Source organism: Chlamydotis macqueenii, chromosome 18 (assembly GCF_036417535.1).
Source record: "Chlamydotis macqueenii isolate bChlMac1 chromosome 18, bChlMac1.mat, whole genome shotgun sequence".
Lineage (NCBI taxonomy): Eukaryota > Metazoa > Chordata > Aves > Otidiformes > Otididae > Chlamydotis > Chlamydotis macqueenii.
In genome coordinates, this window is record NC_141573.1 from 13,265,443 (window position 1) to 13,293,245 (window position 27,803).

At 43.7% G+C, this 27,803-nt stretch overlaps 1 protein-coding gene across 4 annotated transcripts in view; it reads right to left on the bottom strand.

Annotated features, from left to right (window-relative positions):
* Positions 1–4,917: 4,917 nt before the first annotated feature.
* Positions 4,918–27,803, bottom strand: part of LLGL2 (LLGL scribble cell polarity complex component 2) — a 34,072-nt gene continuing 11,186 nt past the window's right edge. For 2 of the 4 annotated variants that reach the window (XM_086762398.1, XM_086762399.1), the window contains exons 3-26: positions 25,359–25,456; positions 24,297–24,378; positions 22,937–23,052; positions 21,764–21,922; positions 20,818–20,980; positions 20,505–20,637; positions 19,677–19,731; positions 18,865–19,019; positions 15,265–15,482; positions 14,719–14,786; positions 13,583–13,736; positions 13,370–13,474; positions 12,840–13,132; positions 12,430–12,583; positions 11,948–12,098; positions 11,155–11,271; positions 10,433–10,599; positions 9,433–9,697; positions 8,566–8,719; positions 7,868–7,905; positions 7,348–7,395; positions 6,777–6,819; positions 5,988–6,049; positions 4,918–5,594 (exon numbers count right to left, since the gene is read on the bottom strand). In XM_086762398.1, the coding sequence (XP_086618524.1) occupies positions 5,587–5,594; positions 5,988–6,049; positions 6,777–6,819; positions 7,348–7,395; positions 7,868–7,905; positions 8,566–8,719; positions 9,433–9,697; positions 10,433–10,599; positions 11,155–11,271; positions 11,948–12,098; positions 12,430–12,583; positions 12,840–13,132; positions 13,370–13,474; positions 13,583–13,736; positions 14,719–14,786; positions 15,265–15,482; positions 18,865–19,019; positions 19,677–19,731; positions 20,505–20,637; positions 20,818–20,980; positions 21,764–21,922; positions 22,937–23,052; positions 24,297–24,378; positions 25,359–25,456 (3,006 nt within the window). In that variant the 3' untranslated portion in view covers positions 4,918–5,586. Of the gene's footprint in view, positions 5,595–5,987; positions 6,050–6,484; positions 6,543–6,776; positions 6,820–7,347; positions 7,396–7,867; positions 7,906–8,565; positions 8,720–9,432; positions 9,698–10,432; positions 10,600–11,154; positions 11,272–11,947; positions 12,099–12,429; positions 12,584–12,839; positions 13,133–13,369; positions 13,475–13,582; positions 13,737–14,718; positions 14,787–15,264; positions 15,483–18,864; positions 19,020–19,676; positions 19,732–20,504; positions 20,638–20,817; positions 20,981–21,763; positions 21,923–22,936; positions 23,053–24,296; positions 24,379–25,358; positions 25,457–27,803 lie in introns of all 4 variants that reach the window. The other 2 variants (XM_086762401.1, XM_086762400.1) reach the window with 2 other exon arrangements.

The following is a 27,803-nucleotide window of genomic DNA, read 5'->3' on the forward strand; positions in this document are numbered from 1 at the left end:
AATAAGTACATAAGGTACAGACTCATTTGACACAGGAGCATACAGGAAGTAAGGTATCTGTCTCTTTTGACAGGGAAGCGCCAGTGACAGGCTGGGATCTGCCGATGGAGGTACAAATCCTTCCTACCTAGGGTGAACCTCCCTGACTGCGATCAGTATGTGTTCAGGATCACTCATCTTAAAGACAGTCCCTTCACCAAAGAGTCATTTTAAAATATAACTTAGCTCTGGACAGAAAAGCTATACTACAAAGAGCTGTAGAGCAGCAGCCTCTACACATTTAGCTAGGGAAGAGCTGTGCAGTGGTAACAGCCACACATCAGAGTACCTTTTTAGCTACTTTCCTCTCTACTGATACAGGCCATAAGTGCAAGGAGCCTTTTAGCTCTCCTGTCTTTTTTGTGTTCCCAGCAATGCGCCTCCTGCCATCCTCACAGTTCAGTCAGCATTTATAAAGAGCGCACCTTTGTGAGATGCAAGAGGAAAATGAGAAGTTTGTTTATACAACAGTGTGTTTCATTACATGGAAATCAGTCCCTCTGGAGTGCCTGGCAGAGCTGACTGACCTTTCAGGCTATGACTTCCCACCAGGGCAGTTTCCTCTTCTGCTCAGAGCTGGTGGTGGAAGAATTTCAAGCTGGCGCTTGAATTTCCTATCTCCCACCTTTGTGGCTTTGTAGCTTTCTTCGATCTATTGTAGGCAGCAAAAGCAGAGGCTGCTGCAAAGGCAGTAGAAGGAATGGTGTTGCTGACCATCTGCTGAACAGGAGATGGACACTGGGGCCCAGCTTGAGGGTAAACTGTCAGGAAGGTGAAGTATTTTATGCGTTTACACCATGCTCAGAAGGCATTCAATGGTGGGGTGGCAGCCATGAACAGCATCTGGACCTCACCCAAGACACTTCAGCATGTGTCTAGGGGACAAAGGTGCTTCCTGGTGCTATATAGCCCTTGCTGCACCATTATCACAAAAGAGGAAACTTTTTAGCGCTATACCTCTAGGGAGATGGCTGTGCCAGGGCTTGCTCGCAGGGGGAAGCTGCTCTGAGGGCACATCCCGGGCCCTGCGCGGAGCCACCTGAGAGCAGCTGCCATGGCAGGCTGCACACTCCACCGCCTCCTCCAGACATGCCAGAGGGCAGGAACGGCACAGCGCTGCGCTCTGCGGCGGGGGTAGGGCCGCCCGGGCAGGGCTGGCGGCAGAGCGTTTCCCTGAGCAGCGCCAGAGCCCGGCCTCATGGCTGTCACAGCTCTGAGAAGAAGCAGGAGAGGGCTGAGACCCTGCAGCAGCTGTGAGAAGGCAGGCTCAGCCCTCCCGCTCTGGAATGTGTCTCTAAACAGAGGCCGTAGTGACAGGAAGCATAGAAAGCAAGGAACACTCACCTCTCAGGAGGCTGTGGAGCACCCCGTCAAGAAGGAAGGAACCTGACCCCTCTCCGCTGACACCCAGCCACGGCCTCAGCCCTCTTTCCTTACACTTAAACCTATGCAGCCTTGCAGCTGCACACAGGCTGTCAGTGGAAGATGACCACTTGCACAAAGAGCAACATCTACTTCAGTTGTTTACTTCCCGTGTCATGGGGAAGACTAACTAAAGGATAAACTCGTTAAGTGGACAAAACAATCTCCTTTTCCTGCAATCATTTAATACTATCATCACAGAGCTTGCAACTGCCACCAGAGAAAGCCAGGCCACCTCAGTCTACCCATCTCCACAGGTACAGCACAAAGAAAAGGCCCTTCCTCAACCAGAAACCACCACCCAGAGACATTTGGCACAGGGCTCTGCTTGAGAGGGACCATTTCTACCCAAGCACAGCTGGAACAAATTAATCAACAGCAGGATGATCTCAAGGGCCACCCTTTCACACAGGGTTTCCTTGGTCCTCTTGTAAGTGGTGCCTAATCTGGAAAGCTTGTCAAACACCCCATCATCATCATGTCAGAGGAACAGCTCCATGTGCTGCATGGAAATAATCCAAGCACTTGGGGCGTGCAGCCATTAGTGAAGGCATCAAGTGTTTTGTGACAGCTATTGAAGGAATCAGTCTTCTCCACCTGGCTTACCTCAGGGAATCACCTACAGTTGCAAGACAACCTTGGCCTTTACTTGAGAGAGATCATCAAGTCAAACAATGTGGCTTAGCAAGGACTGTTGGGCTTTAGAAGAAAGCTTCTACTAAAGTCTGTCTCGTTCTTCAACCATGCCAATTCAACACCAGATCCCAGTCCTGCTCTTATTAAAGACATCTCAATTCATGAGGCCACATAGGCAGTGCAGTCCTTTGCAGGCTGAATTTAGGACTGCAGTCCAGGCATGCACTTATTCTAGCTGCACTAGACACAAACCATCTTCTAAGAAAGAGACCAATTAAGCTGTAAAAAAATTTCATTCTCTCACTAACCAGACACGCCTCAGGCCTTATGACTAAGACGAAAAGTACTTCCTTCCAACATTATCCCAGTTCCAAGAGAATTGCTGGACAAATTCAGCAAATATTCCATTGCTAAACATCTGAGGAAAGCTTGCATTTGCGTTACTAAAAAAAAAAAAAAAAAAAAAAAAAAAGAACCCCAGGCCATCTTTTCTAGGACTAGAGAATTATTTGACCTATAACTCAGGCTACTATAAAACAGCATCCCACAGTAGGTACCCAATATGTGTATTCAGATGTGGAAAATTTGGGCTGTTCTTTAGTTGTGATCCAAGACTTTCCCCTCTGCAGAGAAACATGTCTGCAAGGCTTGGGGAACATGCTGCCAGCATGGCTACAAGAAAGGATTTTTTCAAGCACTGGCAGCCAGTGTTAACAGCAGCTCAGCTCCTGCAGCAAAGGGGCACTTTATAGTGCCAGACCCCACTGAGACTGCATAAAGCAGGAGCAGAGAGCAGTGCCAAAGCTGACTGGCAGTAACATTAATAAGGGCCAAAGAGCCCTCAGAATGCTTCCAAGTATTAAGCATTAGCTCTTGGAGACAGCAAGCTTCTATCAGCTCCCAGACAAGGGGAGTTCAAGTGAAAAGCAGAGGTAGGCACAAAACTCAAGGAGTTTGGCAGCAGCTGAATCCTCTGATCAGAAGCAGGCTGTTATTATTACTGTCAGCTGACAGGCAGACCAAGGGTAACAGCAAGGCTCAGAAGGCAATTCTGAAAGGGAGAGATGTAGAGGGATTTTTTTCCAATTACATTCAAAAGCTGCTTACAGACATTCACTGAAGACTGCCATGAACACCTCATCCCATTTTTTTGTGGGATCTTACTTGCTAGTGGTTTTGTGACAGCACAAAAATACACTCTAGTTCTGAATGTCATGAGCCTTTCCATCCTCTCCTGTTCAGCTCATGTTGATTGAAAGCACAACATGAGTTCCCATCTTCTCCTGCTTTGCCATTATGCTGTTTCTCCTGTATTTCAGGCATGGCAGCTCTAAAAGGATTCTTAATGCCTCTGCTCACAACAGTAAGTCAAGCAGCTTACTCCAGTGAATCCTTCAGCTGTAGGTTTCAAAGCATTGCTAGGAAATTGCTGCCGTGTATCAGCACACATCCTAAACTAGTCAATCCCATTAAGAGTCTGGCTTGTGCTTTCAGGAAAATAACAAGAAGATTATTGGATAAAGTTTTGTTTTCTTTCTAAATCTAAATTCACTTTAAGGTGTACTAACTATGATATAATTTTTTTTTACTTGTCTTAACTCCTTCCGTGGACCTACTGGATTTTTCAAGTTACGTGGGTGAAAATGGGGAGAAGTTATAAATTACTTCTGCCCTTTCTGAGCAGGACTGCCAGGTGACTTACCCCAAACCTGCCAGCAAATGAAATACTCAGAAAAGGCATTAGAATCAGTCCATCTGCAAGGAGCAGAATGAAGCAGCTGGGTGCACGAGGATGATGCACATGCAGATCACACCAGCTCAGAAGCTGCTGATTAAACTTCTTGTAAATTTGCAGCATCAGTGCCTGGCACAAGAGGTGGAAAACAGCAGGCCACCTTTTTCTCAGTCTCAATCCTGCAGCAACAGAAACAAGGAAATAATGAAGCTAGTAAATAAGGAAATGGAAACTAGTTTGTCAGACCATGCCGAGTATGAGAGAAGGCTCTCTAAAACCTCATTAGCAATAAATTAGGTCTCAAAGGAGATACTAACACTTCTAGAAGGAAGGGTGCCTGAAACATCACCTGAGCAACTGCAACTCTGCAACCATATTCTCCTGCAGAATAGAAAGTGCCACCCTAGTACTCTAAGAAAGAAAGGATCCCTCTACCTTGCTGAGGAAGACAAAGACAGCCCAAAACAAGAGGGCTTCCAAGGAGAGGTTTCCAAAGCATGCCAAGGATGACAGCTCAGCACCAGGAGGATTTAGTTCTTTCTCATTGACTCTCATAGTGCTGCAAGCAAATTGCAGAAGAGAAATCAGAGAATATTCTGTTCTTTTTTTTGGTTGGAAAAGAAGAAAGTGGTGTTATGTCAGGGACAGAGGAACCAAAAAGATTAAAAAGTAATGAACTGCTCTATGCAGAGTTTCACCAGTCTCAATCCAAAATCCACTGGCTGTCTAGTACAGCAGCATTGCCAATCAACTGTTTCTGTCTTCAGTGCATTATTACCCAAGTTATCTCAGGGCAAGCTGGCAGATGACCTTCTGGGGACTATAATCAGAACCAGCACCCTTTCCTGGCAACAGGATGTATGGACTGAAGGACAGTGATACAATCTATCTGCTTGCCACATGTGTCTTCACCAAACCACTACCGTTCTTAACGAGGCCACTTAATCTCCAGGAGTGCTCTTTGCCTCTACAGCTCAGAGAGGGACAGCTCCACCTTCTTCGAGGGCTAAGTGGGCACAACCCTGTTGCCAAAGCAAAAGAAGCTGCTAGTTGAAAAAGTAGATATAAGAGCAGACAAAGATCACTACAGAGAATTCAGAGTTTTATTTCAAAAAAATGAGTAATGTAGTGTCAAAACAAAAATCAAGTTCAATTAGTTTTCCTCTGATTTGAATGGCTACAAAAATAGATCATACCCAAATCCATAAAACCAGTTAACAGTACCATAACAAACAAAAACCAAAATTACTCATTCAGATACCACATACAGCAGTCACAGGAATCTAGCATATATTATTTAATGTTTTTTTTTTAAAAGTAAATTTCTAAAATGTTTTCGTTAAAACTGAAATACCCATATGATTTTTAAAAATTGTACAAAAAAATAATTTTCAACCAGTTGGAGGTAACAGTGTGCATTTATTAAAATCCTGCATCAAGGCAGTAATGTTTATAATTTAAAACCCAGCCCAGTAGAAAAGAGAAATGTGCAAACATTTAAAAGTTAGATGTACTCAGAGGCTTGTGGTGCATTAGACCTGGCGATCCACTTCTGTCCTAATGCAAGGCGGGCTCCAAGAGGAGATGTCTCTAACGAGGCACTAAAAGGGGAGGCAGAGGCAGGCGTGCATATGCATGCAAGTTGCAGCTCACTAGCCTGCGATGCAGTGGTGCCCTCTCCCCAGGGACGGTTTGCCCAGTCAGTAGTGTTATGGCACTCAAACCAATGCCAGAAAGTCCGTGATGAATTCTGGTCAATCTGCTTTGGGATAAAAGAATGCAAAAGTCATCTTAGAAAATGGAAGCTGAAAGCTAATGAGAGTTAATGAGTTAATACACTCAACAGATTATTGCTATGAGCTCTAGCTACCTCTCCAGCTCACCTAACGGTAAGGTTAAGTCAGGCAGGAGCCTTCAAAGGATTTTTAGCTCTTCCTTTAAAACTGATGCAGCGTATTTACTCATGTGTCACATAAGGTACTGAACAGTGCTAGTACATCACTCAGTCAGCAGATTCCCATCCTAAAAATTCAGATTCGAGTTCTGCGCTATCACAAACTATTTAAATAAGCTGAATTTTATAAAGAAACTTCATTCTACTTTCTGCTTCCTTTGGCTAGTTCACTGGGTCTGAAATATCTTTAGCCTCACTTACCTCCTCCATTACTTAGTCCATGTCCTAATGGACTTCTTGCCAAATTTCTTTCTGCATAGCTCCTGTAAGGACACAAGAAAAGATTCATTATTGGAATGCACTATCATCCCATCCACTCCCAGCTGCTGGCGGAAGACCAGGATTAGGTAGCGTCCAGAGGAAGTGCGCAGAGCAGAGCATGTCAGGCAGTCACCTGTCCTTACACACCAGCAGTTACCAATCCCACCAAGCTTCCTGCATCCACTGTGAACAGTAGTCCTTTGTCTGCACTTCCATAGCCCCTGTCACCTGAACATCAGTATTCTAGGGAGACAAGGTAAAGTCCCGCACCCATGGTGGTAGCTTAGCTCTATTGTACAGACAGAATGGGAGCAGAGATACTGAACATGTCCAAGTGACAGTGTCAAGCCAGGATTGAAACTCCAGAGTCCCATCCTCAACCAACTAAGCCCATGTGGCCTGCCCTTAGATCAGTACGGGTTGACACAAATAGAAACCTGTATGCGAATACTCAGAGTCCTGTTCCTTTGGGATGTGGGAATGTGATCTCTCCTGCTTTTCGGAGAGAAAGAGACAAAGCATTATTCATAAAAAATGTCAAGGGACAACATGTGAAAGAGAACCTGCCTCTCTCTTACTGTTGCCTTTTGGTAGTTCGTGGGACACATACATGACCAGATTTCAGCACAAGGATCCCTTCCATCATGGTGGGCATCCCCCTGCTTTCAACTAGAAATGCCCTCCCTTGTCAGCCGCCCTCATTAGGAATAGAAGTTGGTTGATACTCACCCTCTTCCCCCCTCCAGAGTACTCTGGATCTCCTTGAGGACTCCTGGAAAGCAGAGGGTTAAAGCAGTGAGCTAAACCAGTGAAGATCTGCTTTCAGGCAGCAGCCTAGCCACATTCCACCTCCCTGCTGAGCAGCCTTTAAAACCTGCCTCCCGTCACACAGAGGTCAGATCTTACAATATTGCCTCTAACAGTACTATGTTTTGACTGAACAGGCTGGCATAAACGACTGAAGCAGTCATTTGCCAGAGGAAATGTTGCCAGTCCCAGTGTACCAGAGCCCCAGAGGAACTGTTTCAGCTGTCATTTTACACAAGCCCTCTTGGAAAGTAAAGATCCTTCTCTTATCACAGCAGTGAATGCAGCTATGTGGAACAACCCATGCCTGAGGGCATGAGTGTCTTCCAACCCCTCACTTCTACAGATGCATGAAAACCCAGTATTTCTACCAGTCTTGTGCAACTGCAGATTCCTTGGAACTGAGTACTGGAACACACAAAATTCCCAGCAACTTTCTTCTTTTCCCAGAAAGGCACCTGCCCCATCAGTGGCAAGACTTCATCTCACTCACTTTCATCATTGAGTAAGGCATGTTCCATCAGCCTCCCAGACTTCCTTTCTAAAAGAGAGTAGGAAAAAAGCTTTTACCTAACAATATTTTCCCCTTTTCATGAAATACGTGTAGCTTTGGAAACCCACAATAGAACTGGATTTCCTGCCCCCCGTTAAGTACCTTTTGACTTTATGGAATGCTTCACAACTAATACTTAAAGCCTGTCACATACTGAACTGTATTTTCCAGCAATACTAGTTTGGCTAACAGAAAAGCTCACCTGTAATTTCAGACCATACCTTTCCACAGCCTCTTTCCTTCCAGCAGAAACTATGTTCTATCCTTTTAAGGCAATCTTGCCACATGCAACTTACTTCAGAGCTAGCAACTATTGTGTCTAGGCAGGTCACAATGTTTTCCTCATATTCCTCCTTACTTTCCCCTTTCTTAGGTAGAAAATATCAACTGCAGCAATAGGAAAGATGTTTCAGGTTTACACATCACCATACTAAATTTAGTGCAATTATTTTTTGCTTACCGTCTTCTCCATAGTCACCCAAACTCCTTCGCGACCCCCTAGAAAAGGAAAGGAGGCAGAAAACAATCACTGACTCTGAGGCATAAGGGTGCAGAGAATACACGTATACTCTTGGCAGCTGCAAGAAGCGCCAGTGCCTGCTAACTGAATGGTTTGTTGAGCCACAACGTAGGAAGGGCTTCATCACATGTTGGCGATGCAGAAGTCTGCAGGCACCAGAGAATATTTCTGAACATTTGGAATAAAATTCCTATAGGATCTCCATGAGTGTCAGATCTCCTGTTATTTGCTGACGTTCCAAGAGGACAGAAGGAATACTGGGTTTCCCTCCAAGAACATCAGTTCAGCCTCATCAGTAACACACAGCTCTTGAAGTATGCAAGAGTAAGATGTCAGTCAGACACATCATCAGTGAACAAGAAAAGCCAGCCAGAGCTTACAGTTTATGACTCTAGCTTAAGGATACCAATTCCAATGCTTCACTACTTTGTCCCATCAGCTGTACTGCGAGTAGGAAAACCATCAGGGAGAAGGTTAGATTTCCTCAAGCCAATCCATCTAGTAATGTTGTTAAACACTTCAACATGTCTTTTTTTCTTTTTTTTTGAAAGATAACATTCTTTGTTTCCAACAAAGTTTTATATTTTATAGTCGAGTAGATCTCGCTACTCAGACACAGTCAGTTTTACATACTTTACCTGGATTTTCTTGCAGCGTTCTCCATGCCAGACTTGTTGTGCACATGGTTGTTGCTTGTAACTTCTGGCATGTCCACAACACACCGGGGCTCCACTAACCATTTGGTAGAAAGGGAAAACCTCTCAAACTCGGACGGCGAGATCAGATAGAAACCTACAGGTGAGAATTGCTTATGAATTCCCCATCAAGTCCAAGAATGCAGTTCTAGAACTAGAGGTGATCAGAAAAAGAACAGATCTAAGCATCCTCTGTGTTCAACAGAAAGGGTTTGCATCTCCTCCTGTCTAAATCAGGGGGAATAATTGAGGAAGATATTACCCCAGTTTCCCAAGGATTGGTTAGCTTAGAGACTGGGGAATTTAATATGCTGAGAGCTAGTTGTATTGTCCTGTGCTGACACTTATGAAAAGCAGCATAAAAAGATGTAAAAACTGAACTGCAAAGCAGCAATCCACCTTCAGCAGCCACAGGACGTTGGATCCCAGTTTTGCAATTTGAGGGTTGAGCCACAGGCACGTCTAGGAGGCACAATGGGGCCATTCCCACAGTGCCTGCTGCTTTGAGAGTCAATCTCTTGACTCCAGACAAGATGAAAGGTGGCGGCCAGATGGAAACTACCTATGGGGCACATCCAACCTGTTAGCTGAAAACCAGGGTATTCAATAATGGAATAAACTCACTTCTGCTTCTGCTAACTCACATGTCAGTCCCTGTTCACAACTGGTACTGGCCAGAAATATATAATGGACATATTTATGTAATATTCACATATACACAGCCAGTTCTAAACACTAAGCCCTACAATCTGTTTTCCATTGTCTCAAACACACAACAGAGGCAGATGATTTGGGAGAAGCATGCCTTACCTTGGCCATATTTGGTGAAGACGCAGGATGCAATGCCACTCACATCCTCTTTGCGGATGCAAGGGTAGCGGATCTGTAACTTGAGGAAGGGGAGCGAGATGATCTGAACATCTCCCAGGTTAGTCAGGACAGCCAGGTCATTTTCACTGTAATCATCAGTCTTGCAGCTGCCAAAGTTTGCAACTGTCATCTTTCGTACCCTACAGCCTTCCAGGGCTGTCAGCTTGAGCTTCAGTTTGGAGCTAACCTTGGGTAATGTGAATACCTGTCAACAGAAACGAGACACTGACATCTCTTTCCTCCACAACGGCAGCAGCTGCACCCTAGGACATCTGCTGCTCCGCCTTTAACAATGTTTTCATTCACAGTGAATACATGTAGATGTAATGCAAGTTACGCTGGCCCCTGCTCGTAGGACAAGTAGCAATCAGCCACAGTTAGTGTTAGAATCTGTTTCTGTTCTGACACTGAACAGTTTTACCCTTCAGGCTGAAAACTGTATTTCTCTCCTACTTCTTTCAAAATCCCTCCATATTTGGCTACAAATTATTACAGAAAAAGAACAGGGTTTACACTGTGTGCTTTTCGACATTAAAAAGCCAGAGCCAGCCTATAGCAAGCTACTTCAAGTCTTCTCTTCTTTGCTGACTGGTTAGTGTGCAAAACAAGAAACTTTAGTTGCTCATAGAAACGTCTACCAGTTCCTGCATCTGTACTAACCACAGCAAAATCTCTTTCCCAAAAGCAAAACTAGCCTTGTTGAAAGATTACAAGGTAATCTAGGAATAAAATTTCTGTGTTCAGCATCTGCATTACTGTGCTCAATTCCCAGTCTGTCAGCACACACATGATTTACAGACTGCACCAAATGCTCTCCCACAGGGGGGTATTTGGGTACAGAAGCATAAGCACTCCCAAGAGTTATCTTTCCACTAAGAACTGCTCAGTGCTTTAGCAGATTTTATGTGCAGTTCATACGCACCTCCTGGTTGATACTTACCTTAAGTTGCTCTTCAGACACCACCAACAGCTGATGGCTGCCTTGCATATCAGGACTCTTAGAAAGGTCATGTGCTACTTCTAGAGGCTCTGGGAGGGGAGTGCTGCGTCCATCCAAGACAAGTATACCCACAACAGGAGCCCTGTGCATCAGCTGAATCTCTTTGGCTAGACAAGCAAGGTAAGGTGGAAAATAAACAAACAGAAAAACCAAAGAGGAGTCTAGTCAGAGACACAGTGTTAGAACCTCATTCACATCCTCTCAGAACTAGAGATCAATCCAATGTGGCTATAGAAACCCCGCATAAAAGATTTAGTAGTTAAAGGATAACATGAACCAGTTCAGTCCAAATAAACACTAACTATTATTACATAAAGACAGCAGGTTCAGCTGTCAGAACAAGGTACATGTGCACTGAAGCTTAATGGTAAATTCCAATGACAGCTGATGCAAATTTAAATTTCTGAAATCAGTAGGAAGAGAGTCTAACCCATGTCAAGTAGTGCTGGAGCTCACTTACTCTACAGGTCAGTTGCTGCAGTGAGCATTGCTTAGCTCAGATACTGCTACATTTACCTCCACTCTCACTGGTAAACAGAAGTCATTGAGCTACGTTGCTCTTCTGCACATATCTTATATAACTGTATGTAACTGTATATAACTTGGTTATACAAGTGATAGCTCAGATCCATTAGGACCTTGATTTCACAAGGCCTACTTACCTTGCTCTGCCCTGACAGGTTCATCCATCCTCCTCTCTGCTGGAGGAACACGTAAACAGAAGGCATAGACTGTACCTCCATTGGTGCCTGCCCACAAGGACGGGCAGTGGCGGGAGCCTGGAGCAACAAGAAGGCTCATGAGCAAGACACCGTCTGTTACATACTCGGATAACTGCTTTCCGCTAGCTATACACATCCTCCCTCTGTTTACATCCTAAACATCTTTATGTTAGGGCAGACTTGCCAGGAAAACTACAGATTCTTAGCACCACTTCTCCCAATACGTGTCCATCGGCAGCAGGACATGGCATGGGAGTGAAGGGAATGGAGTGCTGTTTCCATCAGACGCCACAACTGCCACACCCAGTTTTCACGTATTTATATCACATATGAGCAAAGTAAACTTGTATCAGTTTGGGCTCTGATGCACAACCAGCCACCACGCTAACCAAAATTAAAAGGCTCTGCTGGGTGCAGGAGTGAACATCAGAGCAATGAGACAAGGAAAAGCTGACTAAAAAGTCAGCTGTAATTCCAGCATATTTGAAAACCATACATAAAGGCTACATTCCAAAGATAAACTACTACTTGCCTTGGATTAGCCAGCAGCCAGAATGGCTAAATAACAATTCTGCATGACAACACATGCTCTTGTTCTATGTTAGTTTTTCAGCATAGAACAAAGTAGGACACAGGAGGTGTCGAATTTTCCTGGCAGTAAATCCTAACACATTCCTTGGCAAAAGGAGGAAAAACCCATTTGTAAGAAAGGAGAGATGCTTTTTCTACTCACTGTCTCTCAGGAAAGTATCAGCAAAATATAAGGTGCGCACAAAACCAGTGAAAGAGTCTTCTGCAGACCGGGCTTCAATCTTCCGCTGGACTGGAGCCAGTTCCATTTCCTGCAATGTGTCTTGATCAAATTTGGCATTTGCTTCTTGCACCTTCAAAGATGAGGAAACATTTTGTCAGTCAGGCAAAGACATACAGAGGAGAGAGAGACAGGCAGCAAGAGTGGCAGCAACAGAAAGGGAAAGCACCATCATATCAGCAAACAGGTATGTTCTGCATCATATATTCAACTACAGACAGTACATTTTCTCTAAAAATGTGACTATTTTTATCTAACAGATAACCGCATCAGAAGTGGTTTTGCCCTTACAGCAGCAGCTACCAGCAGGACTGCAGACCTCCTCCTGCTCTAGGCAGTCTCATCAGGACTCAGTATGCTCCAAGCTGTAAACACACAGGACCCCAAAAAGGTGGACCCCTCACCTCTGAAGCATTTCCACTCCCTCCTCGCCGCTTCCTACTGGACACTCGGCTTCTTCTGATCCGCCTGAATGATTGACGGAGGGACTTCTTCAAAGACTTCACCCGAGACAGTGGGCCTTCTAAGGCCAACTGGTCACTGGGATGCAGCGTACACCTGAAAGAGGGAGACAGTAGGCACACGGTCACTTTCTACTGGGTGGCAATCACTCCCGAGAGTCTAACAGGACACACAAACGTCAGAACACGCTTATATGTTCTTGAAGATCTTCAAGGACAGAGTCCAATGAGGCAGGACTTTTTGCTACACTGACTGTTCTTGAGAAATTGCTTATCACAATTTGCTTTGTTAGCAATTTCAGGCCATTTTTAACATAGGATTACCACAGACCTCTTGAAAAGAGGATACTTACTTGACAAAGACCAGTCGTTTCTGCTGGTGGTCAAAAAGTCCAAAACCATGACTGGTACCAAAGGCCACAAGCTTCCATTCAGAGTGAAGGGCCAATGAAGTGACCACAGCTGGTGGCTGACACTGGACAAGGACAAACGGCTGAAAACCAGCTTCAAATCGAACAGGTCCATCTCGAGTCTTTAGTTTCTCGTGACCTTTCCATCGATAGCCCTCTTGGTCCTGCAGCAGATCTGCTTCAGCATGGTCCACAATATGTTCTGCATCTTCATCATTCAGTTCCATCACCAGTACCTGAAAGGAGAAGGACAAACTCTGCTACAGCTTTTACGATTCAAGCAGTCCTGCAAGCTAAGTCTAAAAGTCTAAAATACAGATCAGAGAAAGCAGAGAATCATGAATCAACATTTCCAGCAACTGGATCAAGTTACCACTATAGAAATTAGTATTTCCAATTCTAACACATCTCCCACTGCACTGTGACAACCTGGACTAAAAGCAAGGTTTACATGACTGTTTATATTTCATTACCTGTCCTGCTGTACCAGCTACAGCCAAGTATCCGCTGTATTTGCACAGGTAGATCTTCTGGATCCCAAGCCTAGGATCATCACTATAAGGGTCAAAGGTACCAACCTAGGCAAGAGAATACACAGTGACTGGTCTTTGCAGGTGCATTAACTAGGACACGAATCAAGATTCCTCAAGTTTTCAGAAAGCTTCCACAAGCAATAGCTATCTCACCTTGCGAAGGGGAGGCCATTCATCCTCACCCATGGTGTTCATGTTGTCATTGGGATCAGCGTCTGTGAGAAACACTCTCACTGTGCTTAGCTTATAAAGGAGATGTAAGCAGACACCAGATGCATCCCAAAACCGCACAGTGCCATCTTCATGCCTGTATGGGAAAGCATTACAGAAAAACACACCATGCAGGAGAACAGCACATCACCCAGATGAGGATGATAAAACAGAGGGGAAAAAACACAACCAAAAGATTAAACCACACTGTTTACAAAGCCCTGAGCTGAGGCAACTTAGAGATTCAAGAGAAAGGTTTTTGGGGGGTTTATTGTGGGTTTTGTTTTTGTTTTGTTTTAGGGGTTTTTTGAAATCCAGTTTGTTCTCAATGATCTGACACCAGTGTATAATTTAAGGTTACTCCAAAACAAACCGAAAAGGTAAAAAAAGCCCAGCATATAGAAGGAACAACTCATCCTGACAAAAACACTAATACTAGGAGCAAGGGAAAGAAGTCAAGCTTTAATCCTATTTCTCCAGGTGAAAATTTGCCACGTTCTTCCAATGTAAGGGTAAGGACTTTAACAATTTGCTGCATCAAGAATTAAGTCTGAAGAACAGCCCACTGAAATTCTTAAAAGTGCTTTGAAAATAAAATTATACATTTTTAAGCAATGAGACAATATCTTGCTAGCTACTTCCACTACTTAGCTGGATCTGTTCATGCTGATCAAAGCAGACAGGAGTCCAAGTTAACCTCTTTTTTTGAGATTCAGAACAGTGTAAGGTAGGGGGGAAAACACTCCAAAACCTGCAAGATTAAGAGTCACTTTTACATTGCTCCCTTTGAATCAGTCTGGATTACTGCCTGCACTTCCACACTGAAGTTTGTGGGGGGAATGGCGAAATGTCAGAACTACAAATAAGCCAACTTTATAGGTTTTCTGTGGACATCATGATCTGTTTACTCTGCATTAGCAGAAGCAGTTAGCTTTAAAAAGTTAGCAGCCCAGCTTTGAGAAGTTGTATTGTAAAGTTGCAGCCCTCTCCCTACAATCCCATGGGAAAGCCTCAGTTAGTTCAAAAGGCAGAACAGAAACTGGAAAGGGCCCCCTGATTGTTATCAGTGAAGTACATACCCTGTTAGAAGCAAGTCCCTCTGCGGAGGGGCTGGAGCTATGTTGGTGCCACCATCAATCGGCCATGGCTACAAATACATTAAGGGAAGACTGTTACTTCCTAGGCAGCAACAGCATGAAGAGAACACACAGTCAGCAGGAGAGCATGAACTTCAGTGCAAGGGGCAGTGAAATAGTCCATGCTGTTAGTTTTTGTTTGGATTAGATGTTCCTGTTCTGACACCAGCTGTGCTTTTTAGAAGATATTCTACACATTTCCTCAAAGCTTCATACTTCTAAACAAGAAGTTTGTTACCACTGACAGCTGGGAACACTCAGACTTTCTTTCTAGCTTGTCAAAGCCTGAAAAAAACCCCACATTTTAATCCCGCAGTGTAACTGTATTGGTGGTGCTCTGGGAAAAAGTCTCTCAGCCCTATTAAGAGGTAGGACGTCTGTTGAGACTGATCCCTCCACACACAGTCAGCAGCACAGACCACCCACATTCTGAGCACTCATGCTGTTCTTAAACGCATGGGAACACATGTACACTTAAAGCTGCCATACCATATTCGAGTAGTGAATGTTCTGCTTGCTCCCAGCACTGATAATCCTCTCCCAGAGTTTCAGCGGGATGTTAGAGACATGGTGTGAGCAGGTGATGGCTGAGCAATGGAGAGAAGCCAAGTATGGAGGATGGACTGCTGGCCAGCCTGCGGTTTTCAAGTCTATAACTACCAGCTCTTCCTCTGCCAGCACCACCATAGCAGAAGGGTCATCAAACTCTGCAGAAACAAGATTTCACTGAGGCTGACAAAAATGAGCATCCAAGATTAACAGAAACAAGCTTCCTGTAAGGCTTATTTGAAAACTTATCACAGAGCTGTACACAAACATTTTTGTTGGCAAAACCTCTAAATGCTTCTGTGTTAACAGGGCCTATTGAGACACTAGTATTAATAGATTTCAAGATACTAACACATTTCCTGCAAATTCATGTTTCTTTACACCTCTCCTGGGACTGTCAGAGTGACTTTTTATAGATTCTACTGCAGAATAAAAAATTTGCTAACAACATACAGGGCTAAATAACACAAGTTCATATTCACCTTTCTAACTCCTTTGAGTCCTGGCTACAGAACTTAACGTACAGCTAATTAACAGCATGGGGTGGACAGACATGCATACAGCCCAGCAGTGACCCAGTTAGTACTGTGTTAGGACCACACTCCATTTAGGCTAAGCTGCTTAAACACCGTAATGCCTTGGGTTCTGCAGAATGCTTCTCTGCCTGAGCTGACAAGTAGTTAGAACTCAGCTCTCTTATTTTTCATATTTCCTGCTTCCCATATGTTGTGACACATCCTCCAGACATTCTTTTTTAAGAAGTGTGGACATCATCTAATACATATTAATACATCTGTTAGACAAGATTAGAAAAAAAGAAATCTGTTAATGTAACTTTACAGATGATACCTGACACAATCAAGAAGTTAAGATTTTTCCTTGTAACTAGAATTTAAGGGAAAAAAATTCGTCTACAAGAACAGTATTGCAGTAATGTTTGCAAGACAGCCACAATAGCAACTGGTGGGGAAAACCAAAACCACAAATCAGTTCACACCAATAACAATTAACACAGCTACAGAAATCAAGTGAATGTACAGCTGTAATGTGTCCCATTGCAGGGGGGTGTGATAAACAGTGAGCCATAAGCAAACTAGCAGCTTTTCACTGACCTGCCATGCTAACCTATACTTTTACTTCCCTCCTTTAATTGTTTGACTACCTGGAATATACTCACAAGAAGGCACATCTTTAAGCAAGCACATACCAACACTGTTCACTCAGCAAAATTAACTTCAAGTAATTAGTACTTGGCACCACTCTAGTGAGACAGCCCAAGTTTCACCTCTGAGTAGCCACAGCCATAACACACTACTAATCAGTTCAGTTTCCTCATGAAAATATTTTTTATATTCAGCTTTACTTTGCTTTCTTATGTGTTTTCATTTGCAGTTGCCTACAGGACTTCTGAACAGAACACATACCACCACACCTATACGACATTATGCCCGATCAGCCCTGCACTCCAACTGCTGCTGCCAACATTAACCAAATAAACTCTGTTTTAACAACATTTTTTTCCCTGCAAAGGCACACATCTGAACTCACTGCTTTTGGCAAGAATCTATTTTAAGTTGCTGAAGTAGCAGGCATACTAGAATTTGTCATGACTGCCATACACTCATTCACCTGCTAATTTTAAAAAAAGAAAACAGGAAGGGCTAGCCTTTTAAAAATTGTTTCCACAGCATATTTAGAGTAGTGGAAAGTCACCAGCTACCACCCTGCTGCAATGCGTAAGCTTTCTACTTATTAAATTAAGTGGCTTTGGTATACAATTAATACCTTCGTATTGCCATTGCAGGGAAGACTGCTTAAGGGCAAACAAGGCAAGCTACGTAGATGCACTAAGCTTAGGCAATCAGCCACAGGGAAGCTTGTCAACCACAGAAACCTCATTTTATTGTAAAAAGACTTCCTCATCTAAGTGCAACACCTTTAGCTTCCTTTAGCAGCTCCTGTCTGTACCCTCTAGAAGTCATATTAACCAGACAATTCAATCCCTGGGAAGTATAAATATAAAGCTCGTTAAGTTCAGTTACTTCAACCTAAAGGACTTCTAATCATATCTAGGAATTGAACTTTAAGTAGTCAACCTCTTAGCTAAAAAACCTCCTACTTCTTTCATATTTAAGACTTTTGTTCCATTATCTCGAATCTGAGCTCTGACAGTTTCATAGAAAGTAAAAGGGTCTGGTTTCTTTAATGGCAAAGGTGAAGCAGTACCTCAGACTTAATGGCATTGTTAAGCTTGAAGGCTTAGATCCTATAGGTTCTGCACATTTGGGAGATGCTTATAAAAGGCAGTGTTGCGTAGGGAAAATCTATAGTAACAAACATACACAGGCACTTAACCTTAGTTACATTCTGCCTATTTCTTTATCAGCTTTTCAGAGACTTGAGAGGGCTGTTAAGGTCTGGGGACAGAGACAGGGGGAACCCAGAAGCTGTTTTGTTATGCCTGCTTTCCCAAGCCGGTCCTCCCCTGGATCTGCGGTCTGCTTTGTACAGCAGGCCAGAGGGAGCCAACCTGCTTCTCCGTATTGGGGTGCCCACACCTGCACAGGGCGAGCGGGGAGCTGCCAGCACCACCCCCAGCAGTACACAAGACACACAGCTGTGGAAACTAGCCTACTAGGTGAACCAGGAACTAGAAAGCCTGAGAAGATTCAGTAACAGAAGATTTGCCTACAACCTTCTGAAAAGCATCATCAAGACTTCTGCAATTAGATCTGACCCAACTTCCAACACTGCAGATCTGTGGAGCTTGAAGTAGCATTTTATACTCAGTTGCTTCAAGTTAACTAGGAGCAAGAACTAAAACAGCATGAGACAAACAGTTCTTGGGGAAAAATCCTTTACAATTCCATGAAAAGGAAATTACAGCTGCTGTGGAAGTAAGGGTAACAAAGCTCTTCAACAGAAGCAAGAATCCAAGAAGCTCTAAGCAAGTCACGGAATGGCTGCTATTCAGTTTTAGAACTGTTTACATTCATGTTCACCAGCAGAGAGTAAATTAAGTTCTCTATATACTGACCCTTGGCTCTGTGTCACTCTTCGCTGATTTATTATCTAGAGCCCTAGTCATAAATGCAGGTAGTAATTAAAAGAAACAGCGTCTCAGTGGGAGTAAATTCTGGTTTTAATTATTGCCTCCTTTGAGGTGCTATTTCCAAACAGCAATATTCAGATCCTCATTTCACAACCTGGTTATGTCCAGTGTCCAGCTGACACAGACATGAGTCTAAGAGATCTTTTCTCATTAATGGAGTAGCTTAATTTTTGAGGCGTTTGTAACCAGCCCATTCATCATACCAGTATTTTACACTTCACTTTTAACTGGCAAATATATTTTACTGTTAAACTAAACCTTAAGGGTCTTTTCCAACCTAAATGATTCTATGATTCTCTGTTAAAGTTTCAGAAACCCCCCAAAAAACTGACCTCATTATCACATTTCATACACTATTTGTACCAGGCAGATTTCCGCATGCGTACACAGCCATTCTAATTCCGCAGTAATGCCCTTTCATCACATACCTGCAGTAGGCTCTGAACTGAAGATGATAAAGAAGTCTATCACCCGTGACGTGAAGTCAAAGGCTGTTTGCTGACTGCCACAGACAACAGAGATACTGTGCCGGTCACCATAGCTAGCCCGGGGCATCCCTCCTTGGAATATAATGTAAGGAAGCCTTAAGAAAAAGGGAGAGTTAGAGTGGTGTATGCTAAAGTGAGTAGTAAGCAAAATTTCAAAGACATGAGGCAAGTCAAACTTTAACAAAAAAATTCTTATAATATTACCCTAAAGGGCTCTCATGGTATTGCGCAGTGCATCCCTTAAATCATAGAATGGTTAGAGTTGGAAGGGACCTTCAAAGGTCATCCAGTCCAACCACCCTGCAAGGAGCAGGGACATCTCCAACCAGATCAGGTTGCTCAGAGCCTCATCCAGCCTGGCCTGGAACGTTTCCAGGGATGGGGCTTCCACCACCTCTCTGGGCAACCTGGGACAGTGCTCTACAACCGTCAGTGTAAAAAATTTTTTTCCTAATATCCAATCTAAATCTACCCCCCTCTATTTTAAAACTATTACCCCTTGTCTTATTGCAACAGGCCCTACTGAACAGCCTATCCCCATCTTTCTTGTAGGCCCCCTTTAGGCACTGGAAGACCGCTATCAGGTCCCCCCGGAGCCTCCTCTTCTCCAGGCTGAACAGCCCCAACTCTCTCAGCCTGGCCTCATAAGAGAGGTGCTCCAGCCCTTTTATCATCTTCGTGGCCCTCCTCTGGACCTTCTCCTTTAAATGCCTTTAAACAAGTGAGAGTGAAGGGATACACCATGAACTCACCCATTTTTTGTGGTCTGCCAGTAGATCTTGGAGATGGCCTTGCAAGGAAAAGGACCTAAGAGAACAGAGTTATTTGCCATAATTCAAGAAGTGCATGTTTACATTAAAAAATTCCGTATTCTCTTTCACCTAGGTCACCCCAGCCTCCAGGTCAAGGGGAGCCACCTGAATTAGTGGGCACCACCACCACCTCCCCAGACCAAGCCACATCAGACAAGTCTTCTGGAATGCACTGACCACAGTATGCCTCAGCAAAACACGGCTTAGACTCAGGGGAAGTTCTGAACCATGTTGCTGATGGCTAACAAGGAGTGTAAGTGGTGTTGTGGAAGCTGATTAACTAGAAAGGATTGTTAAATACACAGGCATTCCTGAAACTAATGTAAAGGTGATAGAGCTTTAGAAGCTTCTATATGCTTGAAAGATGAGGCCAACCCCATTGATGGGTTTCAGCAAATCAGAGGCATAATTTCATCACTACTCAGGTAAACAGCTCACTATTAATTACCGAAGATCCAAGCAACTCCTGCTGAAGAGGAGACTTGAACTAAAACAAAGAGCTGAATCACCAACACCCTTCTTCATGAGCGACACTAATTTCTTCAACACATTCGCTCTCCATGTTCAGGACAGACCTCAACATTGTAAAGCAGTTTAAAATCCAAGAAAAAGAACTGGAGTTAACTCTCTTAGTCTAGGCTCACAACCCATTCAAAAGACAGCTCTGCATTTTGCCATTAGGGGAGAACACGACTTAAATATCCCAAACAAGTTCAAAATGAATTTGCATTTAGACAAATATGCAACAATTCAACCTCACTTACTGACCATAAGGCACACGGTTTTCCAGAGGCTCAGGCTGCCTGTTGTCACTGGATACTGGCCACTGGGTGTAACTTCCATCATAGTGACAACTAATGAATTTACTGCCATCCCTCTGCCAGTAGAGGTTCTCCAGTTGCTGAAGAGGAAGACACACAATGACTGTTCTCCAGAGAGCTGTCAGCTCCCCCAAAACCAATGCATTCTCACTGAAAAAGCAGCTTTGTCAGGGCTCTCCCAGCACCTACTTGTCTTCAGAGTGCTCTGAGAAGAGAGCACCCTTCCTTCCCTGCTGAACTGGAATGGACTGAATTAATACCTGGCTGCCCAGGAAATGGTGTGTCACTCTGCTATTATGCAGGTCCCAGAGGACAATCAAGCCCCTGCTGTATCCAATCAGAATGTGGTCAGGGTTCTTAGGATGCTCCCGAAGGGCTTCCACCAATTCACATGATCTCCTGTTACAGTAATCTTCCGGTACCCTACAGAAGCAGAAGAGAAAACCAAGAAAAATTTATTCCAAATACAACCCTATGACTGTAATAACAGTTAAGGTATAAAAATGAGAAATTAAGCAACAAAAACTTCAAACAGATGAGTACAAGGATTTTCACAAATCCTTCAAGCAGCAGCAAAGTCTTATGTGAGACAATACACCAGGCCCACCACATTAACATGTACCCAGTCCCATTTTCTTTAGGGAAAAGCCAAGGTTTACAATGAATACCAGGACTGGATCCCAGGAGTGTAAAGACAGTCTGCATCACCCGCCCTGTTCTTTTGTGGCCCTTAGAGAATAAACGTAACACAATAACATCAGTAAGAAGCAGGAACAACATGAAGTAAGACAGTTTTCAGCAGCACTCAAATCTCCAGACTGACAAAACCCTCATTTGGACACAGCAGCATCAGAAGTCCTGTCAATGGTCAAACAAGTAAATGGGTAATTACAGCTAAGCATCACATTTTTTTCAGAAGTAAACATAAGGGAGAGGGCACAAGGTTTGCAGATTTACTCCAAGCGTCTCCTGTACAGTTCTGCTTATATGCAATACCTCCACGGTGACAGCACTGAGCTGTGGACAGAAACTGTTACTTAACACATACCAGGACCAAAAGTTACTTTCACAGGAGTCATGCAGATCTGGACAATGCTTAGCACAACAGTGAGGCCCCAACGCATAATCCAGGGTGATGTTTTAACAAAGAATACGTCTGCTAATGGCATTCCACCTCTACACAGCGGTGTCTGTTTGCTCACTCACCGCTGCAGCACAGCCTCGGAGGTTATGGTCCTGTCCTCTAGCACTCTGAGTGAAGGCAGCTCCACTACAAAGATGTTGCCACTCTCTGTGCCAAGATACAGGACTTCCCGTGAGGAATGGGGAAGCACAGCTGTTATCTGTGTAGCACTTGGCGGAGACCTGGGATACAAAGAGACTCTCATCAGCTGCATGCAAGACAACTACAATTACTGAACTTGAGAGAAGTAACAACTCAACAGGGATATCTGCAAGCGCCATTTGTTTTATAGGCAGAGATTTTGAGCCAGGCATTATTTTTGGAAGACAGAAAACACTAGCTTTGAAATAAATTATGTCAAAAGACTTTTGACAAGTGCATGGACAAAGACCCAGATGCCTTTTTACAGAAGCCTCTCTTATTAAGCGTCCCCAAAGGAGCTAAAAATAGCTTGCTCAAAACTGGCAAGATAAGTGAAATTAAAACCATAGCAGTAATTTAAATTCTGACTTAAGGGATGCTTAGATTTACTTAACCTTCAGATTCACAGCTCCTGTACACACATAAATGGATGCCACCCCATGCATTGGTACAACACTCTTAAAAGGTGGGCTCCCAAGCCCTAGCCAACTCCTGCTTGGTTTCCATCGATGCCTCTAACGGATTCACAGGAGTGAGTCTGTAAGAACAGGATAAGCTCTAACTCGAACAAACAGCAGAATTTTCTTACTTGCTTGCTGTCGTAGTTTAGCCCTGATCGGGACCAGAGTACGCAGTCTCTCTCTCACTCCCCTCCACTTCTTGTAGCCGGGCAAGGCTGAGTTGGGCCCAGTCCGCTGCCCGGTGGAAGGCCAGAGGGTGAGGCCTGCAAGGCCCACAAGGCTCGCGCCTCCCCCTCTCTGCCCCCACTCAGCTTCTTCACATCTTCTCTTCTCTTTTTTTTTTTTTTTTTTTTTTCTGTTTTCCCTTTCTTAAATATGTTATCGCAGAGGCGTTATCACGGAACATTCTGCTACCAATCAGCTCGGCCTTGGCCAGCAGCGGGTCCGCCCTAGGCCCGGCCGAGTCCACTGAACAAAGGGGAGCCACTTCCAGCAGTTTCCTACAGAAGCTGCCACCTTAGGCCCCTCCTCACTAAACAAAACCAGAACACTTGCTTGTCCCCAAACTAGCTCAAAAACACTCTTGCAGATTACCCAGGTGGCCCTTTCAACGTGAAGTGGTGCTCCTCCCGCAGCTCAGATGCTCCACCGTGCTGCTTCAGGGTCCATAGATGCAAGCTGTTATCATCTAGCAATGTCACCAGCTGGCACTACAAAACCACACAATATGCGTTTTTCAGAATCGCAATACACAGTTAAATGTAGCAGTAAAGTTGCTGCTGTTGACAATTCTCTGCTAAAATGGGACTGAGGAGTCAGCCACAGTTCTTCACGGTGGTAGGTATATACTGCAGCAAGCTGTTAGCTAACAGCAAGAGATTTGGGGGTTGGAGGGAAACCAGAAGTAGCCTAAAGGCTGAAAACCCTGTTATATAGGACAAAGGCACAAGTTGTCACTGAGGGGGATGACAAGGATTTAGGCTCTTGAAGAAGATCAGCCTATGCGGTAGAGCTCAGCCAGGCAGCTGCAAGCTGTCTGCTCACCACCTTCTCGCTCAGCAGAGCTAGCTGCAACACACCCCAGTGTGGGGTGGGGCTGATAAGGTCTGCTACACCACACTCCTCGCATTCTTCGCGTCCAACCTCATTCTGGAGGATTGTGTCAGAGTCCTTATTACGAGCCCAGCCCAGGCTGGGTGTTCAAACTGAAGCATTTTACCTGCTAAAGCCACACCTGCTGCAACACTCCCCATGGAAGTTTCAGCTTATACCATTAGGTAAGCAGACAGCCAAAACTGCCTCAAGAATTAAATCCCTCTCATGAAGAGGCCAGTCATGCTATACTGGGGGCATCAGGCAACAAAGTATGTGACTAAGACACCAGTCTGCCAGTCAAGGGAAGGGAAAGTGGTAAGACAGTCACCAGATATTTGGAAAATTTTGCCTTCCTACTTTCAGTTTGTGGCAATAACTTTTCAGCAATCCCCAGGAGCAAGATTCAATACCTCAAAACACAAAGGCAACAAGCTTAACAGCAGGCAAGGTTAGCAGTACTGTTTTAGACTGCTCAAAACACTTAAATTAGTTCAGCAGCAGCTACTGTTCTGCAGAAGAAAGACCACCCAGTCCTGCTGAAAGAACAACAGCTGCAAAAGAAAAAGAAAGTTCTCACTTCTGCAGCAGATTGCCTGAACTGTTCTGGCCTTATTACCATTCCCAATATGTTGCTGGAGATAAATGACTAACAGTTATGAATAATAAAGTTACTCTTAAGTTTTACTGAGCATCTCCACAGCAACAAGTGCTGCTGAGTACAAAATACATTGGGATAAACATTCCCAACCAAGCAGCATTTGAATATACTTGGTAATAGGAGTCCAGCTGCCTGGAACTAACACAACAGCTATTTAAGAGAGGTCTATGTAAATCACAGAGGTACTGAAAATACACTTACCTGACCAGGTATAAAGTGAATCTGCATTACAGTATTGTTTTCTTCATGTAAACCCATGAACTCCACCCCAGGAGCACCATATCTGAAGAGTTTGTTGAGGATCTACAGTATTTAAGATGACCCACAGCTACAAATAATTGATAAGAAGCTTGCTAGCAAGCAAGATGAAAAGAGATTAATTTGAAACCACCTTTTACTGTTAGTGATCTGGACTGAAAAGAGCCAGCACAAATCTGCTTTGATTTTACATGCTTGCGGCAGGTTACACACACTGCAGGAGAACATGGATGTTTACTCCATCCTTTGAGCATATGCGGAAGAGGTGCCTGGACTTTGTTTGTTCTCAGGGATGTTTAGTGGTCTCCCAGACACTACAATCCTGCTTAACTAATTTGTAACCAAGAGACAGATGGCTACCGCCAGCATGTGGAGTCCAGCCTCTGAACACAAACACCACCAGGAATGAATAATCAAGCAGGCAGAGAGAGCACCGACTTTTCCTTTCTATGCCAAGCAATATGCCTGGTTTACAGATTGCCTAGCTGGTACTGTGCCATGGGAATCACCTCAGTGCCTCACGTATACAGAAAAATCAGACTGGACATCAGCTAAAAAAAGGCAGTACCTTCAATGTTTAGGTCCTTAACACTTGGATGGTCAAAAACTCAGGAAGCTGAAAACATTTCTGACTTCAGTTTTAACCTCTGAAATAGAATTGCTTTTAAAAAAAAAAAAAAAGGAACCTTGCCCAAAATATTTAAACAACCCTGGAATTTACAACATGAAGGGTTGCTAAATTTAGGCAAGATCTAGTCTGACCTTCTGCATAACAAGAGCAAAGTCGAACATTTGCATCAGCTCAGCTTCTGCTTGAGCTCTTGGCAAGATAATTCCATTCTGCTCAGACTGAAATCACTTCAAACCTAGGCAAACTGTTTCAATGTTCCAGTAACCCCTGCTTGCAAATTTACACTTAGTCAAACTCTTTCCAGTTTCTTCAAAGTTGCACATTCTGATGTGATGTGGTCAGAGAAATCTAGCCACAGTTGTCCAGAAGAATACAGTTTGATGGCTCCCGATCGCGTTCCAATGGCCATAAGGCGAAGAAATGGGCTATAACCCAGTGCGCTAGGTTGATGGGGAAATCCATGTTCCACAGTCTGGTAGAGAGAAAGAAAAATCATGATCAACAGCATGTTTCACGGGCATTGTTGTATATAGATAAAAAACAGAAGTTAAATATGGCATGGCAGTCAAATACAGCACTTAACAGGGCAGCTTTTTCTGTTGAAAAGTGTTCAAATACAGGTTAGATTTGCTGAACAGCCTAAGGATGACTCTGTTCCAAGAACCCCTGGCTCTGCAGCCAGGATATGCAAAGTGTAACAGAAACAGAAGTACTCTGAAAACAGTAATCCAAGCAGCTCTTTATGTTAACATTATAAGTATCTCTGCATAAGCACAGCTTACTTAGTCACCACAACACACTCCATCACCCCACATCAACTTTACTTCTGTAAACCACCTCTGCTCAGCGCAGTTGACAAGTCTGACATAAATACTGTGTATTGTAAGGTCAGCTTTATCTGCAAGATTCCACACAGGTCAGCCTTTGTGACCTCCCCTTGCTGACTGACACCAAGAAATGGTGCAAAGCTATGAAGAACCATTGGGTGAACATCACTGCTCATTAAGAAAGCTAAGCAGATTTCCTGTGGGGCAGTCAGGAAAACTAATGTAACTGACAGCCATTTTCCAGAGGCAGCACAAGGAACACTGGAATTCAGTGAGAGCAGGAGACTGCTAGGCTCCCTCAGACTAATTCAAAGCCATTTGGTAATAAAGAGATGTCAGTCACTGTCACGGGGAGCAGGACGTTGCTTGGTCTCAGTTGCTGCCATAAAGTACAACTTACACTGCACCAAAGGGAAGATTTGGAGTGTGCTGTACGTACCGCGCCTAGCACAGCCGATACATTTGCACACTATGGAATAATATTCTGCCACACTTACAGAATGCAACCGAGCTGCTTGTAAAATAGCTCTGTCAAGTTTCTAGAAGTGCTAAGGTGCAGCTATTATCATTATTTAGACAAAACAAGTATGCATGAGTGTTCAACAACATACAGCCATGTAAAGAGGGATTTGTGTTTCCAAAGATTAATAGGGATACTTCCTGGAAAACACTGTTATCCTTGCAGTCCCAGCTTCTGGAAAAAATATGTTCTGGAAAAAATATGGTCAGCTACACAACAGGAATTTGTTACAAAACCATCTGAGGACCACTCACACACACAGAAGGAAAAAAAAAAAAAAAGAAGAAGAAAAAAAAAAAGAAGAATCAGCAGAGAACCCTTCATCTACAGAAGCAAGCACTTGCACCTCACTCCCATCCTCACTTCCATTACATCTTTAAGATGGAGCTACCACATCACTTGGCTTTATGGTTTATTCAACCTAAAAGTAACACCTGGACTTTATTTCCTGCATAGTGATTTCCCAGCGTAATCCCTTGCAGGAGAATCAAATAAAGCCAGTTTCATGTCTGTGGTCATACCATGAGCCTGAGGTGCTGCTATCTGCTACAAAGCAGTTTAATGCCCTTTTACTGTTCTTCCTCAAAGACATGGGCGTAGCAGCATCCAGCTGACTCCATAGTCCGACAGATTGCTTCAGTTTTAGCCATCACAATTCATAAATTGTAAAAACAGACCTCCTTCCTCTAAATCATCAGTTACCCCAGTCTGAGGCCCTAATAGGGAAGTTGAGCCATCTTAGAAAATACTGGAAATATTGGAGTATTTCCCAGTTTTCTGCTTGTCAACTAGTAACACTGGGCATTATGTAGTAAATTAAGATTAGTACTACTGGCTCCAAGACCACTGAGTTCATTTCCCTTTATGATGACTTAATCTCCAGCTTTACTTATTTATATTCTAAGAAGGTAATTTAAGTGTTGCCTTTGTATTATTAAAAACAAATTTTGAGAAGTCAAACTTTTTAATGTCACCCTTGAATTTGTTGCTAATCAACCTTCACTTAGTTACACATCTAAAACTTCCTGGAGGGGACTGTATGAAATCAGGAACTCATCTGCAGACTCAGAATTGAAGCAGGGCAGTTTTCTAATCCAGCAGAGGCAAAGAGGAATTTCTCTGTACCATGACAGCTACTGAGACAACACAGAAAAGCTTCCTAGTTGTCAAAGCTGTGGAACTATGAAGCTAAGGTATACAATTCTGGGAAGATGATTCAAGGTAACATGTTATCTTAACGACAAATCAGACATTTAATTCAATCAGGTGTAGCACAGGCAATAGACAATACTCCACTCTCCCCCAAAACAGTGAGGAACTTGTTAAGGAGACACCAGTGTAATTCCACTCTTACAGTTTCAGCCTGTTCAATCGCTGCGCTGTCATGTCATGGGTACACCTAGGTGCTATTTTCAGTGAAACATCAATTAGCAACTGTGTATATTCTGCGATTTCTTCCAGCCCAGAAAATA